We start from the raw sequence: 19,152 nt of genomic DNA, 5'->3' as shown, positions 1-19,152 counted from the left end.
TGTGGGCAACAAATGCTGTCCTAGCCAGCGACTCCCACATCCTGTGAAAGAATAAAGGATGGCGAAACTGCGACACTGCAGTGCTCAACATCTCTGCACTAGTTACAATGTCATTGACTATGTTTCCAGTTCAGATGCAGGCACCTTGAGCACACACACACACCAGATTTTGTGTGTGTTATTTTTAGTTGGCCCTGAACCATTGCAGAGGATGTGAACTTTACCAATTGGCAAGTACACCCCCTAAGCTGTGCTGGCACATTACCCACGGAGCATTTTTCAAACTCTTCCATTGCCCTCAAAACCCATGACTCACGTCCCTAACTGCACGCATGTTCGAGTAAGTGTGAATAATCAGCGTGAATAATTCAACTTCTTACCGTCTGATAAGTGATAACCAGTTGAATCACCGGCAGTGCGTAGAAAACCGCTATTGTCGCAATATTCCTGATTAATGAAGAAAATTGTAAAGTTAATTCTTAAATAGCCAAAATAGTCTTTAACCGCCGGAAATTCAACCAAACCAAAAACAAAAGTTACACAAAAAAGAAGGGTCTGGATTCTCCGACACCCAGCCGCGGGGTCCTCGGCACCACGAGGCAGCAGTGCTAATCACTCTGCCACCCTGACGTACAGGGTTTTATTAACATTCTTCACGGGGGGGGGTGGGGGGGGGGGAGCACAGTGGTTAGCACTGCTGCCTCATGGCGCCGAGGACCCGGATTTGATCCCGGCCCCGGATCACTGTTTTTCCAATTAAGGGGAAATTTAGCGCGGCCAATCCACCTACCCTGCACATCTTTGGGTTGTGGGGGCGAGACCCACACAAACACGGGGAGAATGTGCAAACTCCACACAGACAGTGACCCAGGGCCGGGATCGAACCCGGGACCTCAGCGTTGTAGGCAGCAGTGCTAACCACTGTGCCACCGTGCCGCCCTCAACCACTTCCATACCAAACCACCGACTCGCTATGGCACTACCCACCTTGGCCGGAATTCTCCGCCTGTTGGGGTTCCTTCTTCCCGCCATCAGTACACCCCTGCCGACAGGTTTCCTGGCAGCGTGGGGTGGCATCAATGGGAAATCCCATTGACAAAGGGGGCGGGGGGAGCGAATGGCACAGCGCAGAGAAAAACACAGTTGTTACAACCATTTCAGCATGGTTTTCAGTATAACAGGGTGGAACGCACCTCTGCTGCTCACATACACCAAGTCAGGATAAAAGGCAATAACACACAACCAGAAATATAATGACAAGGGAGCACAGTTCAGGATTAATGATGAACTGCAGAATATAATCATCCACGGAGCTTGGAAAGGCCACAGCCATGACAGGAATGTCAAGCAGCAAATAGGATCCATCCTTGTCATCATCCCAAAGATTCACCTAGGCCCCGGCAGGTGGCAAAGACCCTTCATTTTCGGCGGTCTCCAATTCTTCTCAATCAACACCAAGGACAAGATAAATTAAGGCCAGTGGTCGGGATCTCCGACCGACCCCAGTCCTCGAAGATCCGGTTGCAAGGTGCTTCGTCGAACTCAAAACTCCCAACTTTCAAATCGAGATTGTGAACGCCGGTTCTCAAATGCGGCCGGGAATTCACCCCCCGCTTCCCTCAGGAGACCAGGTGCACAAACACTCCACCTCTGGCCCCATCTCCCTGGATTGACCAGGATGTTCGACGTTCCGTGCAGCAGAATTTGCGAGGACTGAAGGTGAGCCCCCACCGAGGAGACTTCCCTCTCGAGTCTTCTCCGCTTCATCCATTCTCTGTGGGATATCTCGCAGTTCATCAATGTGAGCACCAATAACCGTGCGCCAGAGAGCCAAGGTCGACATCACTCACAATGGCACCAATCATCCCGACGGCCACGGCATCGCCGGAGCGAATGCCCGCGAACCCGCCTCCGCAAACTGGACCCAGCCCCGGCCATCTCCCACCGCCTCAATCAACCAAGGATTCTTTCAACTTAACCCGGCTCCCGTCGCCAAAATCTAGCCAGGATCTTCCAAGAACAAAGCACAGATCACACACATCAGGATCAAATAATTATGGGGGTGTGCATCAGGATTAAAAAGAAAGAAACAAAAGATGAGCAGTGCCAGAACACGCAAAAACGCAGCCGCTCCCACGCTTACATCATGTGACCGCCGCCCCCACCCCTCCAGTCCGCTGCAGGTTATCTAATCTCAGTCAGAGCTGTGTTAGGAACAGCACAATTGAGACTCTTGAGTCAGGGAACTCGGAGTCATAAACGCACATCACAGGAAATTCCTCATCACTGGAAATTGCACATGAAGAAAAGATGATGCCCTCCCTGGTTAAACAGCCAGCCCAGACTCAAGAACCGTGGCTACTTGGGCAAGTGTCACAAGGCCGACAGTGCTCTTGGAACAGCGTGCCAGCTGGAATCAGAGCCTGGAGGAGTGATGTGGAGCTAAAATCTCAAGGGTTACAATGAAAACTAACAATCTCCGAAACAAATTCAGCAAATCGCCTCCATTAGAAACTTGACTAACCAGAAATAGATTTTGTATTTTTTGCTGAGAACTCGCTTGTCCTTCCGGGCGAGGTCAGAGACGTACAGAAACTTCTGCAGAGACAGAAAGAAAGGAAGGGATGTTTAGAAAGGGTTTGCTGCTCGTTTCCTGCCAGTGGCGTTGCCCAGGGAATGGTGAGCGACATGTAGTCACCTCACAGTCTGAAAAATATAAATCAAGCACCTTGAGGCACACCTACTATCAGTGAATTAGAAGCAGGTTCGTTATCCCACGACTTATCTTCCTGGTTTAAGTGCAGTTAATCACAGTCACAGAGTTTTACAGCATAGAAAGAGGCACTTCTGCCTATCATGTCTGCGCCAGCCATGATGCACCTATCTAAGGGCGGCACGGCGGCACAGTGGTTAGCACTGATTCCTCACAGCGGCAGGGACCCGAGTTCAATTCCGGCCTCGGGTGACTGTGCGGAGTCTGCACATTCTCCCCATATCTGCGTGGGTTTCCTCCGGGTGCTCCAGTTTCCTCCCACGGTCCAAAGATGTGCAGGTTAGGTGGATTGGCCATGCTAAATTGTTCCTTAGTGTCCAAAGATGTGCAAGTTGGGTGAGGTTGCCGGGATAAGGAGAGGGAGTGGGGCTAGGTAGGGTGCTCTTTCAGGGGGTCAGTGCTGACTCAATGGGCTGAATGGCCTCCTTCTGCGCTGTAGCGATTCTATTCTAATCCCAGCACTTGGTACCTTGCCTTGTTCTATCGGAATGTGTGTGGTACTTTGGGCAAGCGGGGGAGGAAATGTCCATGAAAATCAGCAGAAACACTGCAGAAGTGTCCAAGCGGATATTATGACATATGGAATTCCAGATGATAGAATAGAAATATTAAATAATGGTTGAATGGATTGCGCACACTTTTCTGAGTCAAATAGTCATGAGTTTAAGGCCACAGCAGGAGATTTACGCACACCTGTGCTGCTCTTCCAGTGTTGTTCTTCCAGTGTAGTTCTGAGGGGATATGCCTCCTTCAGACTAGACACCAAGGCTCTATCTAAAGTGACTAGAACAGAGTCCACGGCACATTTTGAAACACAACAGTAACCTGGGCAACAGTAACCTGGGCAACACTAATCCCTCAGGCAACAAACAGCCTATCTTGTCTTTCATTGTGTTGCTGTTTGTGGGAGCTTGCTGTGCACAAATTAGTTCCCGACATTGCAAGCGAGACCATACATCAAAAAAGTATTTGATTGACTTACTCGGGAGGCCTTGTGGTTGTGAAAGGTGCGATATCATAGAATCAGAGAACTTACAGTGCAGAAGGAGGCCATTCGGCCCAGCGAGTCTGCACCGGCTCTTGCAAAGAGCACCCTACTTAAGCCCATGCCTTCACCGTATCCCCGTAACCCAGTAACCCCACCTACCTAATCTTTTTGGACACAAAGGGCAATTTATCATGGCCAATCCACCTAACCTGCACACCTTTGGACTGTGGGAGGAAACTGGAGCACCCGGAGGAAACCCACGCAGACGGGGAGAACGTACCGGCCCCCGTCGATTCTCCGACCCGGCGGGGGGGGGTCGGAGAATCCCGCCCAAGGTGTTTTAGAGGAATGCATTAAGGTCTGGTACTGTGGTGCATGTCATGTCATGTCTCATATCATGGAACTTAAGAGTGCTAGTAACTTAATTGCAGTGTTAATGTAAGCCTACTTGTGACACTAATAAAGATTATTATAACAATCAAAAATCATGTTTAGCCACGATTTTGCTAATGGCAGAACACAGCAGTAAAATGACCTTGGTTCTAAAGCCTAGGACAGGAGATAAGGAAACCAATGTAAGGACCCTCCCTGTTTATTCCCTTTTTCCCCCTTTCTTTATTTTTGCGGTTCTCATTTTGATCCATGGATATATACCTTTAAATTGAAAAGGGGAAGAAAGGAACTCAAAAATTGGAAAAGAGAACACCGTGCTAACTTCTGAACAGCACAGCTCAGACATTCCGGCACCCGAGAGATCGGTGGGATTCGGGTTCGATTGGTTGGCTGGCGATCAATGAATTGGCCAAAAGGTCATATTCTGCCCGGTAACAGGTGGCGATTGGGTCCTGCCTGAGTGGGCTGATTTTCAGGGAGGCAGGGGAAGGAGTTGGAGTCCTGGACGATCAGAGGAAAGAATCTTCTCTCTCGCCCCCTCGTGCTTTCTCCAGGAAAGCTGCATAACTGTGCACAGAATCCGCATCAATCTGCAGTGAAGACCCCAAACTGAAAACCTCAGTTGAAGAAAGGTGTGCTGGAAACAAGCATCGGAAACAAAAACTCTTATCCTTTTGCTTCCATTATTATTTTTCCACCCCTCTTCGTCCCTCTGTGTTTGTCTGTCTTGTGTGTGTGTAGAGGGTGGGGCGGGTTTAAGACGGGGGGATTAGGAATTAGATTATAGTGAAGCGGTTGTATTTGCTACATATTTAATTGCAGTTAGTGTTATTAATAAAATTAATTGTGTTTACCTTTACAAAGCTCGTAGTTATTGGGCAGCCAAGGGCCAACGACTTTGAGTGTTTTTCTAAGAATTATTTATGAATTTAAATAGTATTGCGACTCCGAGTCAAGTGGGGCTGGAATTGACCGTGCACTAGCCCAGCGGGTCGTCACACCATTATAGATAGCACAACATTAATGGTTCTAGTAATGTGAGACACGGGGTAATGATCCCCTGCAGGACATTAGTTCAAATGCTCATTGTGGCAGCTTGAGATGCTACAAATATCTCAAAAGAAATAAGCTGGTGTCGGGAATAAGCGTCAGATTGTCATAAAAACCCAACTGGCTCAGTAATTTCTTTAGTGAAGGAAACCAGTCGCCCATCCCCCACCAAAGTGGTTGACTCTTGGCTGCCTTCTAAAGTGGCCGAATAATCCACTCAAATCATGTGTGAAGGATGAGCAATATACACCAACCGTTCCAATGATGGCCACTTCCCAAGAATGCATCTTAATTTTTTTTTAATGTATTGCGAATTTAATGACACCTACCTTGGTTCTGATGACATTTTTATCAGAATCAATGTCTGCCAGGGTGTCGTATTCGTCTTCCTCAATAGAGCTGAGAGAATCGAGACGAGGCCGGATCACATTTTCTAGCGGCCGCTCTGAGAGGGGGCAGGGAAGGTTAACAAAAGGTTAGCATGCAACAAGCCTGTTCCACAAAGCACTCTGCTCCCAGGGAAGTCAGATACCTTGAACAAAACCACTGTCCAGAGCCACAGAGCATTGGTGAGGCCGTATCCTTGAAGAGTACAGACTCTTGCCTGGGCTAATGTTCCAGGAATGCTAGCTAATCTCCAAAACCTCACCGTGAACAGGAATTCTTCCTGTCCAATATTGGCCAGGGAAGATTGGCAGGCTATTTCTCTCTGGAAGGCATCACAACGCAGATTTTGTCTTCACCCAATGTGAACTCCTTGAGCATCTGATCTGGATTCCTGGCTGACTTAAGCCCAGGCCCCACCCTTCTCCAGGAAACTGAGGTCAATTGCAACTCCCTATCTGCCGCAGATCAGTGAGCGCACCAGAGATTGAACTGGGAACGTCCTGATTTGAATAGATGTTCCACCTGCCTGAAGGAAATATATCTCCCCCATTAACATTCAGGAATATGTTGATCCTGTATAATATGTTAACATACATGAACTCGATGTTGTGTACATGTAATACATGAATATTGTGTTTGTCTTAATTTCTCACCTAGATTTGAGACTGGTATAACAGTTACAATGCAATGCTGTTCAGAGATTAACTTGCTCCAATTCAACACTGATCAGTGAGCCTTTCTTTATGTTCCATTTTTATGCAGCTGTTAACCCAGTTAATTAAATGTGTTAACAAAGTGTTGTCTTGAACCTGGTTTCATTTCTGCTGGTGAGAAGCTGCCTAATGCCCTAAACCACACTGAGCTTTCCGCTAAGATGTATTGTTGAATTGCTCATCCAGAAACACCGGGAATCGGCCTGCTTTAACATTTTCTCTGGGCCAATTAGTGACAATAAAACCACGTTTTAGTTATGTGTTCAGATCGAATGCCTCTCAAGTGTGAACTACAGGCTTGCTCTGTAACGCACGTGCCTCATAGTTATCTCATGGCTGAGAAAACTTGGTTGAATAAACTCGGTTTGTTCTCACTGGAACGAAGGAGGTTGAGGGGCGACCTGATTTGAGGTCTCCAAAATTATGAGGGGCACAGACAGAGTGGATAGTCAGAGGCTTTTCCCCAGGGTAGAGGGGTCAATTACTAAGGGGCATAGATTTAAGATGCGAGGGGCAAGGTTTAGAGGAGATGTACGCGGCAAATTTTTTATACAGAGGGTAGTGGGTGCCTGGAACTCGCTGCCGGAGGAGGTGGTGGAAGCAGGGATGATAGCAACATTTAAGAGGCATCTTGACAAATACATGAATAGGATGGGAATAGAGGGATACAGACCCAGGAAGTGTAGAAGATTTTAGTTTAGACGGACAGCATGGTCGGCACAGGCTTGGAGGGCCAAAGGGCCTGTTCCTGTGCTGTACGTTTCTTTGTTCTTTGTTTGATATTAGCCCAGTTTAGTCACCTGACCACTAATTACCTGGGGATCAGTGTTGAGACAGCTACATCACATTTCTTCGAAGAAATTTGTTCTCAGGTTTTTTTTTTGTGTGTTTCCAACACTTTTAGAAGTTAGATCATGATCGACATCAGGCATGCATGAAGTGGCATCAACACTTGATTCGAGGTGAATTTAAGAACACAATTGAACATATCCTCGGTGAGCCAGCAGATCCTCACTGTAATATTCTCAGGTCGACTATCATCTCTAATATACAATTCTGTTGCCGTTAAAATGAGGTTGCCTTTAAAATACAAAGTTTTTAAACCCATTTATTCCAACAAGCCTTTTGGATAGATCAGGCCCATCTACCCAACTTCTTCATATAAAGGTTGTCAGGACCTAGACACATTGTCCTAATGCCATAGCTTCCAAACCAGTTGTTATAATTAAAAGAGAGTTAATGTGTACTTCAGTATGAATGGGTATGGAGAGAGAGAGCGAGAGAGAAAGAGGAAAAGAGAGAAGCAAAATGTAATTAAAATGATGTGAGTTGGCCTGGCTAACAAAATGAAGGTGCGTCCTCATTGGGTGGACCTGCTCATCCAGTCCTTCTGATCCCACCATTTATCTCAACTGCTTCCCTCTCCAGAAATCCAGCTCTCGCCTGAAACCTGCTCAAAATGTCCACGATAATGTTCTTGCCCAAGAATACCCAATGGGGACAGTTCGGACTGATCGCTACCTAGCACCGACATCCTAATTTTTACCTTGTGGCCTGGGATTTGACTCCTTCACTTCATAATTTTGTTAATTCTCTTCACAAACCTTGAAGCTATTCTTAACATTACCTGTAAATGCACTACATTCTCCAGCCTAGCTCTCTAGAGACACACCCTCACCAATCTACTCAACCTCCAATGAGGGCATTACACAGAGGGTCTGCTGGGTTGTATACCGTGGCACATTTTTGTGACAAGACGCTTTCAAATCACAACAATCAGTATTTGGTGCATAGACTTAGCAGCTTCAACATCAGCATAACCCCAACTCAGCTGGTACTTCACACACCAGCTCCCTAAGTTCATATGGTGTTTATTTCAGTTTCCCCCGTCCTCATCGCCACCTTCCTCTCCCCTCATCCCTCCATCCCACTCACATATATTCCATCTCATATATACTCCGCTCCACCCATCCTCCTCACATATTCCGCTCCTCTCTTGAAGGCACTGACATTTACTGGGCAGGGATCTGCTCGGCGGCAGTGGTCACTTACCAGCATCTGCAAGCAGACACTGAGCATCACTGAGCAAAGGGTAGCACAGTAACACAGTGGTTAGCACAGTTGCTTCACAGCTCCAGGGTCCCAGGTTCGATTCCCGGCTTGGGTCACTGTCTGTGCGGAGTCTGCGCCATCTCCCCGTTTCTGCGTGGGTTTCCTGCGGGTGCTCCGGTTTCCTCCGAAGTCCAAAGATGTGCAGGTTAGGTGGATGGCCATGATAAATTGCCCTTAGTGGCCAAAAAAAAGCGTTAGGTGGGGTTACTGAGTTACGGGGATAGGGTGGAATTGTGGGCTTAGGTAGGGGGTGCTCTTTCCAAGGTCTGGCGCAGACTCGATGGGCCGAATGGCCTCTTTCTTCACTGTAAATTCTATGATTTATCATTATCCAGCAATTCCTCTTCGGGGAACCTCACACTTTAGACCTTGCATGGTGTCGATGTACATGCACACTTTCTGGAGAAGTAGATGGGCGAACAATCAAGAGGAGGAGCTCTGGTCGACTTTAACCTGCCCTAGCCCTGGGTTTCAATCAGTTAACTCAGCGCTATTGCGATCCATCCTCACAACACAGAGCATTACAAGGCTGGAGACAAAAGTACATCTTTACATAACTTCCCCAACCTGGTATAACGTTGAAACAAATAGAAAGTTCCCAAATGAAAGTGCTGATTACGTGAATATTCCCCACATGAAACTGCTAAGTCTATGTTTCACTAGATGACAATGTCCAGCGGCAATTAAAACGTCTGGGTCATGTCGATCAGATCGCCACCGTGCAGTGATTCTCTCGTGATTCTTTTTGCAGCAAAGATTTTTTTAGTCTCTTATAAAAAGACGCTACCGATATCGAAACCTCTCAGGCGAATACAGAAGTTCTGTCGTTTCAATTGGTCTTGCCCTAGTGAGTAAAAAGCAATTATATGGATTGTTAAACAGTGGATTATAAAGGGAGTCACTTGGTGAGGGGTTGGGGAAGGGGGCCGCTTTTGGTTATTGAAATGTTTTTGACACACCCTGCAAACTGATAAATCAATAACTTCACCGAAGGTCAACTGGCTTTAGTATCATCTCCCCATAGATGCCACTAACTCCTACACTAGTACTCCAACGGCTTGAGTGTGGTTTCCTCTCTGCCTCGCTACCCGATTCTCCCCCTGCCCCCCCCCACTCCCGGGGCTAACCCCTCAGTGAGAAAAGGCATTCCTCCTCCCTTGAGGGGATACAGACGAGACAGCATTCACCCTCCACAACGTTCTCTATTCAGCTGTGAATAATCTGCTGATCATTCAAAATAATGACGAATGAATTACAACTGACTTGGATCAAGCCTGGGTCCAGTCTGGTCTCTACGGTTGACTTGGTAGGATCCTTTATTGATCAACTCTACAATAATTTGACCGGGCAATAAGCAAGTCATCCAAGCCTGCCTATTCTGATTGGATGTATTTAAATCACATGACCTCCTGCCCAGTAAAACTAACCTTTTCCTCCTCCATTTTCCACATTCCATAAATAATTATCCAAAGTGTTCAACGAATAGGGAAAAACGCATCATTATTTTAAGCCCTGAATGATTTTCCTTCAGTCTTGCTCTCAGGGAATTGAGAAAGAAAGAAATGAAAGAGGGGACAGTAATTTGGCCCCTCAAGCTCGTCCCACCATTCAAGAAGCTCATAACTGATCTTCGACGTCTAGTCCACTTGCCCGCTCTGTTCCTATTTCCCTGGATTCCCTTTCGTGTCCAAAATATTCATTCAACTTCAATCCCTGGAGGCTCCTGGGCAATCCTGGAAGAGTTGGCAACCAAAATTGATGATGATTCAACTAATTTTGAATGTTCGGGCAAACGGTTGCATGCTGGGCTGTGTGCTGGGATGCTATGCTGAACAATCAGAGTTGACACCTTACCCATGTAACCGTAGGTAGAATCTGACTCCATGCTGTCTGTGATCGCTTCAGATCCAAGAATGGAGCCGTTCTCTGCAATAACCAATGAAGTTAAGTCAGTTTGAATTATGTTGACAACACTGAAAAAGGCCATTCGGCCCAACATGTCCATGCTAATTTTTGTGATCTACTCGAGCCTCCTCCCACCCTCGCCATCTCATCCCATCAACATATCTGTCTTTGTTTCTCCGTCATATCATTTAAAAAACATTTCTTTTTAAAAAGAGTACCCAATTCCTTTTTTTCAATTTAGGGGCAATTTAGCGTGGCCCAATGCACCTACCTTGTACATCTTTGGGTTGTGGGGGGTGAGACCCACGCTAACACGGGGAGAATGTGCAAACTCCACACGGACAGTGACCCGGGGCCGGGATCGAACTCGGTTTCTCGGCGCCATGAAGCAGCGGTGCTAACCGCTGTGTCACCGTGCCGCCCCTCTCCGTCATATAATTAATCGTAGGAATTGTCGCTTTCCTCTTGACCCGAGTGCCAGTGAGTGGGAAGGTACAGACTAAGTGGGAAAGTACCAGAGTAGAGGCATTAATATATTCTTTTTTATTCTTTCAAGGGACTTGGGGGTTGATGCCGTGGTCAGCATGTTTATTGCCATCGTTCTGAACATCTGCCATGTGGTGTGGGTACACCCGCAGTGCCATTGGGGAGGATGTTCTATCTATCTGCCTGTCTATCGATCCATATCTATTAGTATGGCAAGGCAAAATTAGAGAGGGTAGTTTAGTGCGACAGATCCCAGCATCTGCTGGCGACAGTGGTCAAGGAGCTCTCCAACCAACTCTCCCCTCAAAATAATACTGAACAACTTAAGTAGGGCAGATGATCAAAGTTGCTCAATAGAAAATGGTGGCATTTAGGATGATACTTGGATTTTATAAATCAAGTCTGGGGTCTGGGTGGTGTCACTAGACTAATAATCCAGAGGCTTGGATTAATAGACTAATAATCTGGAGAATGTGATTCGAAATGGCAATGGTCAGTTTCAGAGATTTAATTTAGTTTGAAAGTAAAGAGATGGGGCAGGATTCTCCACACCCTGACGCCGAAATCGCGTCCGGTGCCGGGGCAGAGAATCCACTTCCGTGCATGGAATAGGGACGGGCGCTGGTTCCCCGATTCTCCGGGCCTCGAAAAGCGGCCTACTCTCTGGTATCCCCTACCTGCGGCTGTTGCTGGAAGCCCACCCCGCCATTCTCCGCCCCCGACCGACGGAAATACCGACGGCGTGGATCTAACGTGGTCCTACCGCTCGGGATACTCGCGAGGCGGTTGCGTACTCAGTCCGCGGCCGCCATGGTCGGGGGCGGGTCGATCGGAGGGCAGGGGTCCTCATACGGGCCCGGGGTATTTTTGGGCGGGCTGTCCGGGTTGGGCCCGTGGCTGATCGGGGGCACTATTTGGGTGGTCCAGCTCCACGGTCTGAGTCCGCTGGAGGCCGCCGCCGTCTGCATACGCAGCCTCTGACCCGTAAGTGCGGGGTCCCGTGTCTGCAGCTAAAGCTGCGTGCTTCCCGACGGGTCCGTGCTAGCCCTCTGCAGGGCTATGAATGAGTGGCCTTTTCAAGCCAGTTTTTCTGGCGTGAAAGGCCACAATTTCTATGACGCTGTGGGAACGTTGTCCCAAAAAAGTGAATCCAGCCCATGGTATCAGTCAAAGTGACAATGAGGCTTAACTGGTTCACTATCGGCCTTTAGGGAAGAAAATCTGTCGCCTTTATCCTGTCTCGCCTCAAGTTCCCCAGTTCCTCTGAATGGAGCTAACAAGCCACTGGGCTGTAGCAAACCATTGAATATGACTCAAGAAGGGTATTTGGAAAGGGCAAGAAATGGTGGTCTTGCCAATAAAACGCTGAGCATTATTTTTTCTAAATGATTAATTGTTGAAGACTTTTTCCATTATGCACAGTGCGTACGATGGGAACATGGATTAGAAAATCTTGGGCGGAGATCACCAAACTTATTGTTTCAAATCAGGCATATTCCTCCATCCCCCACCTCCGCAACGACATTACGTGAGGTTACTGCAGTGAGAGCAGAGCCCCCCCAACCCCCCCCCATTACGTGAGGTTACTGCAGTGAGAGCAGAGCCCCCCCGCCCCCATTACGTGAGGTTACTGCAGTGAGAGCGGAGCCCCCCCGCCCCCATTACGTGAGGTTACTGCAGTGAGAGCAGAGCCCCCCCCCCCATTACGTGAGGTTACTGCAGTGAGAGCAGCGCCCCCCCCCCATTACGTGAGGTTACTGCAGTGAGAGCAGCGCCCCCCCCCCATTACGTGAGGTTACTGCAGTGAGAGCAGCGCCCCCCCCCCCCCATTACGTGAGGTTACTGCAGTGAGAGCAGCGCCCCCCCCCCCCCCCCCCATTACGTGAGGTTACTGCAGTGAGAGCAGCGCCCCCCCCCCCCCCCCATTACGTGAGGTTACTGCAGTGAGAGCGGAGCCCCCCCCCCCCCCCCCCCGAGTCACACTCTAATATGTTTCACAATAGCCATAATACATTATTCAATAGCCAGTCTTACCAAAGGAGCCATAGCTTTGACACGCTGGACTTCCAGTGTAGAGGTCAGGGCTCTGGGGAGTGTAACTACCAGCTGAAACTGAACAGATACTGAGTTTTAATAAATTAATCAGAAAATCAAAACAGGTACAACACGGAGGAGGTCGTTTGACTCATCATGTTTATGTTGGCCCTCGGAAGAGGCAATGCACCCAGTGCCATGACCCTCCCTTTTCCCTGTAGCCCTGCAGTTATTTTATTTTTCAGTTAATGATCCGTTTCTCTTTTGAAAGCTACGATTGATCCTGCCTCCACCACCCTCTCAGGCAGCGCATTCCAGTTCCTAACCACTCGCTACATGTCGCCAGTGCTTTTTGTTGCCACTTACCTTGGACTTGTGGCCTCTTTTCTCAATCCCTCCACCAGGGGGAACAGTTCCTTTCTACCTGCTCTGACCAGACCCCTCTTGATTCTGAGTATTAAATCTCTGCTCAACCTTCTCCTCAAGGAACAAATTCCCAACTCCTCCAATCTATCCACATAACTGAAATTCCATGGGAGTTATTTCCCCCCCCCCCCCCACCTTGCCGGGTGGGAGAATCACCGGGCCCCGACCCCCGCAAGTGATTCACTCACCCCCCCAGAAACCAGCACCGCGCGAATAGCGCCGGGCCGCTCAGAGAATCGCCGCAAACGGCCTGTGGGTGGGGGGGAGGAGGAGGTGGGCTCCGCTCGGAGAATCGCCACAAACGGCCTGTGGGTGGGTGGGGGGGGGGGGGGGGGTAGGTGGGCTCCTTCACCGGGGGGGGGGGGAGGGGGGGGCCTCCGAAGGGGTCTGGCCCGCGATCAGGGCCCACCAATCGGCGGGCCGGCCTCTCCCCGCCCCCCCCACCCCGGGCCTACATTCTGCCGCGGCCGGCCCCTGAACAGCCACGCCATTTTGCGTCGGGGCCGGCGCGCGTAACAAGTTCCCCGCGCATGCGCAGGATTGAGCTGCCCCAACTGCACATGCGCGGGTTGGCACGGTGCCCATTTGGCACCGCGTAGAGGCTGGAGCGGCGTGAACCGCTCCAGCGCCGTGCTGGCCCCCTAAGGGGGCCAGAATAAGTCGTGCCCGGGCCCTGCTCGCGCCGTCGTGAAACGCGACGGCGTTCACAACAGCTCAAACACTTGGCCGCCATATCGGAGAATCGCCCCCCACATCCCTGGGATTGTTCTCATGATTTTTTTCCCCTACTTTCTCTAATGCCTTCACATCCCTCTCTCAGGAAAAGTAGCGATGGCATGAAATATTTTTTTCTTCTAAAAAAATGTTTCCAATTAAGCGTGGCCAATCCACCTACCCTGCACATCTTTTTGGGTTGTGGGGGTGAGACCCACGCAGACACGGGGAGAATGTGCAAACTCCACACGGACAGTGACCCGGGGCCAGGATCGAACCCGGGCCCTCAGCGTGATGACATGAAAATATAATGGAAATCCAATTAATTGGAATGTTCGCTGCTGGTTACATATTTAAAAAAGAACAATTGGCAATGTACGCTGCTTAAAGGCAGGTGCAGACTGGTTACCCTAATGGAACTGGTGCTTTTGATCTGTTGAACAGCCTAACATCACTGCAAACAAATGTTTACCTATGGCAACCTGGTAAAACTGGGGAAGAGAACATAAATGGTTTGAATAAGAGGTTCGAGGTTCAAATACGGAGACGAGGTGTTGGCTTTGCATTTACACATGAAAAGGTAGACTGACAAAATGAAGTTTGTCTTCTGAAGAGATTAGTTCAGATAAGGGAAGATCAAATGGGAAAATTGTAGATCAGGGGATAATTAAATCAATGCAAGGGGAGCTGGCTCAGACTTATAGAATCATGGAATTTACAGTGCAGAAGGAGGCCATTCGGCCCATCCAGTCTGCACCGGCTCTTGGAAAGAGCACCCAACCCAAGCCCACACCTCCACACTATCGCCACACCTCCACCCTATCCCCATAACCCCAACTAATCTTTTTTGGACACTAAGGGCAATTTAGTATGGCCAATCCATCTAACCTGCACACCTTTGGACACCCGGAGGAAACCCACGCAGACATGGGGAGAACGTGCAGACTCCGCACAGACGGTGACCCAAGCCGGGAATCGAACCTGGGACCCTGGCGCTGTGAAGCAACTGTGCTACCGTGCTGCCCCACTTCAGCCACAGCAGAAATCGCTGTTTAACCCCCAGCAAGCTGGGTCTGTGAGGAAAGCCTGTCTTGAGAAGCCAGTTGTTCAGTTTACCTCAGAAGCAAACCCAAAAAGAGATATAACTGCCTGGTGTGGTAACTGTCACTGGATTACTGTTCTGGATTTTACACAGATTTAACATCACATTCCTCCCCCGTTCTACTTCACAGTGATCGTGACCTCCTGCACACTTCTCCCAATCAAAAGAAAAACATATGATTCACCTCCAGGGTCATGGTCTTAATCCAGCTCAAATCAATAATATATTCTGGCTGAAAATATGTGGGTAATGGAATTGGTTTTCACCAATGGCACCAACCACCGATGGTGAATTGACAGCTACATTACACCCAACTTACTTTTCAAGTCACTTCAATGAGAAAGAAATTCGGTCTTGGTGTGTGATGAGCTGCTGGTTCACTTTTGCCTGTTTTGCACCATTGGTGAAGGCCTATTTCAACACATGAATTGAGATAAGAGCATTCTTGATCCAATATGGAATGGACGCACAGCACAAGCTTCCCCTTAATGTCACACTAACTTAGCAAGTGCTTTCAGAGGGCCACATTGCGGCTGGTTCAGGAAATGGAAATTTCTCACACTGGGCAAGCTCGTCCAAGATTATGGCGGAGGCCCATCATTGTGGCAGGCTTTCCTCTGCAGGGAACCTGACCTGGAAGGACTTGAAGCTGGCAATGAGGGTCTAAATCAGAAAGTTCATCCTTCCCTGGTACTGGTGGAGTGCAAAAAAACTTTTGACAAGAAAATATATAAATCTATCACATAGCAAAAAGAATTCCAACGTTTAATTGCTAGATTGGTCATTAGCCTATGACTTGTTTTGGCTGCGCACTAAGACAATGAATATCCTATCTTGTGATCTAATTAGCTGGTAAATGGGACATTGAGGTTCTGCCAGGAAACATCAGACTAAGGTACATATGCCAGTTCCACGTGGGGTCCATCAGAGCCACTAACAACTTCAATGGCCTTCAATAAATCAATTACTAAAGTACAACAAGAATACACAATTTCAGCAACAAGACATGCAACAAGATTAGCCAGCCGTCTGTGACTGCAAGGTTGGGAAATCAGAACAGGTTTCAGTCCACAACAATCTAGCTCGGATTAGAAATACGGCTCAGGACGCAACGAGGCCGTTAAATCTCGCGCCGCTCGTTACGCCTCGCGAGATCTATTGAGACCTCGCGAGGCATCGCGATCTGGATCTCGCCCTCAGTGGGCGTGAGCCAGTTCTGCATATTCAAGCGGGCAGTTAGGCTCACTTGAATATTTCTGCGCCGGAGTTACCCAAATCTCACCTCGGGTACCCATGGTGCCCAGGCTGGCTGGCAGTGCCAAGGTGCCCTGGACCAGGCCTGGGGGTGCCCTGCACTTATGGGGTGGGGTGCAGGAGGCCCGAGGCCCTCTGGATTGGTAAATTGGGGCGTTGGGGGAGGGGGGTCCAGAGGCCGCGGTGGGTGGGGGATCAAGATGTCAAAGGAAGTAGAGTCCAATTTAATAGCAGAATCGTTCTTGGCTCTGCAAACACCTGGAAACACCCCGCTAAACGCGCCCAAAACGGGTCTCCTCTTCTCCCCCCCCCCCCCCGCAACTAAATTGCGTCCATGGGTATTTTTTCCCTAAAATGTTCGGTGAAGGAGCGGAGTTAGAAATATTCCAGTGACCTCCAACTCAAATGGCTCAATAATAAATTCTGATCCAAATCAAGTCCATTGTGCCAGATGCTTAGAAAGAAGACTAAGGTGTGACCTGATGAGATCTTTAAGATTTAGGTTGTGTTTGATTTTGCAGGTGTAGAGACATTGTCACTTGTGGGGAGCCCAAACCACAGGGCCATAAATATGAGATATTGACCAATAGGGGTTTTTATGCTTCTTCGTCTGCCTTTGCTCCATTATTGAAGACCATGCCTACCTCTGACTGCCGAGGCACCCACTCTGATGCCCTTCACTGAACCACTTCATCTCCCTCTCTTCCTACAAGACCCTCCTTAAAAGCCGTCACTTTGACCACATTTTTAGACACCCTCCCTAATTCCTCCTTGTTTCCATCCATTTCTGATTACACCTCTGTTTAATCCCTGCATAAACATTTAAGCAACTGTAAGGAAGCAACATGTTCCACTAATTTACTTAACACAGAAATGATGGATCCCGTATTAACTTGTTCCACAAAATATTTTAACGACTACTTTGCATATTGTCTGCCCACCAACTTCTTAAAGAAGACAGTATAGAAATGTATAGAAATGCTCGAATGTTGTCACAAGGAATTTAAATGCCATCCAGAAGATGTTTTATTAATATCCCCAAAATCTACTGACATTATTGCAGACAGGCTCCAAGGTGGAATGCTGTCATCACTCCTGAACTAGGCGTTGTACAAAAAATAAACAAAACACAAGGGGCGAGATTAAACTAAATGGAACTGAGTCCCATAGCGGATAGGTTTAGCCGCATGTTTCCCGGCGCTTGATGCAGCAAGAAACACATGGTTATAAAACGCCACTCGCGTTCGATAAGGGACCTCAACAGGGAACGCGCAGCCGAGGCCGCCATAGCCCCGTTTTGTACACTGAGGAGCCCCGCTCGCCGGAACTCCCCAGTGTAGCGAGAGAGCCGTACGCCATTTAAAAATGGCGTCCCGATCTCCGAAACATCGAAAGCGACCCCCGATACCCCCCCCTCCCCCCAAGCCTCAACTCACTATGGGAGGGTTCCCCCCCTCCCAAACACCCATGCAGGGCACCCCCAACCCGATCGCACCAGTGCAAAAAATGCCAGCTTGACACCTTGGTAGCGCTAACCACTGTGCCACCAGGTTTTCATGGTGGACCTGCAGCAGGAAAGGAGAAGCGGGGTAGATAATAGAATTTACAGTGCAGAAGGAGGCCATTCGGCCCATCAAGTCTGCACCGGCTCTTGGAAAGAGCACCCTACCCAAGGTCAACACCTCCACCCTATCCCCATAACCCAGTAACCCCACCCAACATTAAGGGCAATTTTGGACACTAAGGCAATTTATCATGGCCAATCCACCTAACCTGCACATCTTTGGACTGTGGGATGAAACCGGAGCACCCGGAGGAAACCCACGCACACACGGGGACGATGTGCAGACTCCGCAAAGAGAGTGACCCAGGCCGGAATCGAACCTGGGACCCTGGAGCTGTGAAGCAATTGTGCTATCCACAATGCTACCGTGCTGCCCCTCAATAATAATAATCTTTTATTGTCACAAGTATGACATTACTGTGAAAAGCCCCTAGTCGCCACATTCCGGCGCCTGTTCGGGTAAGCTGGTACGGGAATTGAACCCGCGCTGCTGGCCTTGTTCTGCATCACAAACCAGCTGTCTATCCCACTGAGCGAAAGCAGCCCTAAATATGGCTGGTCGATATCCGCAATTGGGTAACTGCAAGGTATAAAGCTTAAACCTCATCAGACAGTAATGACGGAGAAGAGATGCTACATCTTCAAGAGCTTTTGGATTCAGCACTTCAATTGGACACAGGTGATCTCTCTCTCTCACCCTTTGTGTAAAGACTGTATTAGTGTTATGGGCCAGGATTTAGAGAATCCCAAAGTGTATCATGGAGTTCACCTGACCCACAACTTTTAATAGATTGTGGCATGGGGAGCACACGGCTTACTCTGCAGGTATGGTACAGCAGAAAATGGACCAGTGGTTTTTAAAACAAAACAATGTTTATTCTATGAACTCAAGTTAACCTTTCTAAAACAAACAATGAACATCTTAGCAACCAGTAATTCAAATACACCCCCCAAAGAATACAACACTAAATAACCTGTATGCTGTCCTTTTAACACCCAAAAGACTTAACAAACCTTCAAACAGGAGCACATTAGGGTTTACATTCAATACTGAAATCATTTATAATTCTGAATTCACCAAATGATTAAGATAGTCTTTGGATGGCAGACTTCAGATGCAGCTGCCTGAAAAACACAGACACACCCAAGCTCTTCTCAAACTGAAACTAAAAAAAAGCAGAAGTAGAGCTCAGCTCCACCCACACTCTGACATCGCTCCAGTAACATGAGCAGCTCCATTTCTTAAAGGTA

The 19,152-nt window shown here is 48.4% G+C and overlaps 1 protein-coding gene across 2 annotated transcripts in view; it reads right to left on the bottom strand.

Annotated features, from left to right (window-relative positions):
- The window catches only part of sidt2 (SID1 transmembrane family, member 2), a 103,682-nt gene that overhangs the window by 25,808 nt on the left and 58,722 nt on the right, over positions 1-19,152 (bottom strand). The window contains exons 11-16 of one of the 2 annotated variants that reach the window (XM_072486542.1): positions 12,842-12,919; positions 10,271-10,342; positions 9,204-9,260; positions 5,534-5,649; positions 2,525-2,598; positions 381-447 (exon numbers count right to left, since the gene is read on the bottom strand). In XM_072486542.1, coding sequence (XP_072342643.1) covers positions 381-447; positions 2,525-2,598; positions 5,534-5,649; positions 9,204-9,260; positions 10,271-10,342; positions 12,842-12,919 — 464 coding nt within the window. The remainder of the gene's footprint in view (positions 1-380; positions 448-2,524; positions 2,599-5,533; positions 5,650-9,203; positions 9,261-10,270; positions 10,343-12,841; positions 12,920-19,152) is intronic. The other variant, XM_072486543.1, reaches the window with a different exon arrangement.

This window comes from Scyliorhinus torazame, chromosome 21 (assembly GCF_047496885.1).
Source record: "Scyliorhinus torazame isolate Kashiwa2021f chromosome 21, sScyTor2.1, whole genome shotgun sequence".
NCBI classification, from domain to species: Eukaryota; Metazoa; Chordata; class Chondrichthyes; order Carcharhiniformes; family Scyliorhinidae; genus Scyliorhinus; species Scyliorhinus torazame.
The sequence above is the reverse complement of the archived record's forward strand: the minus strand, read 5'-3'. Positions and strand labels throughout refer to the sequence as shown.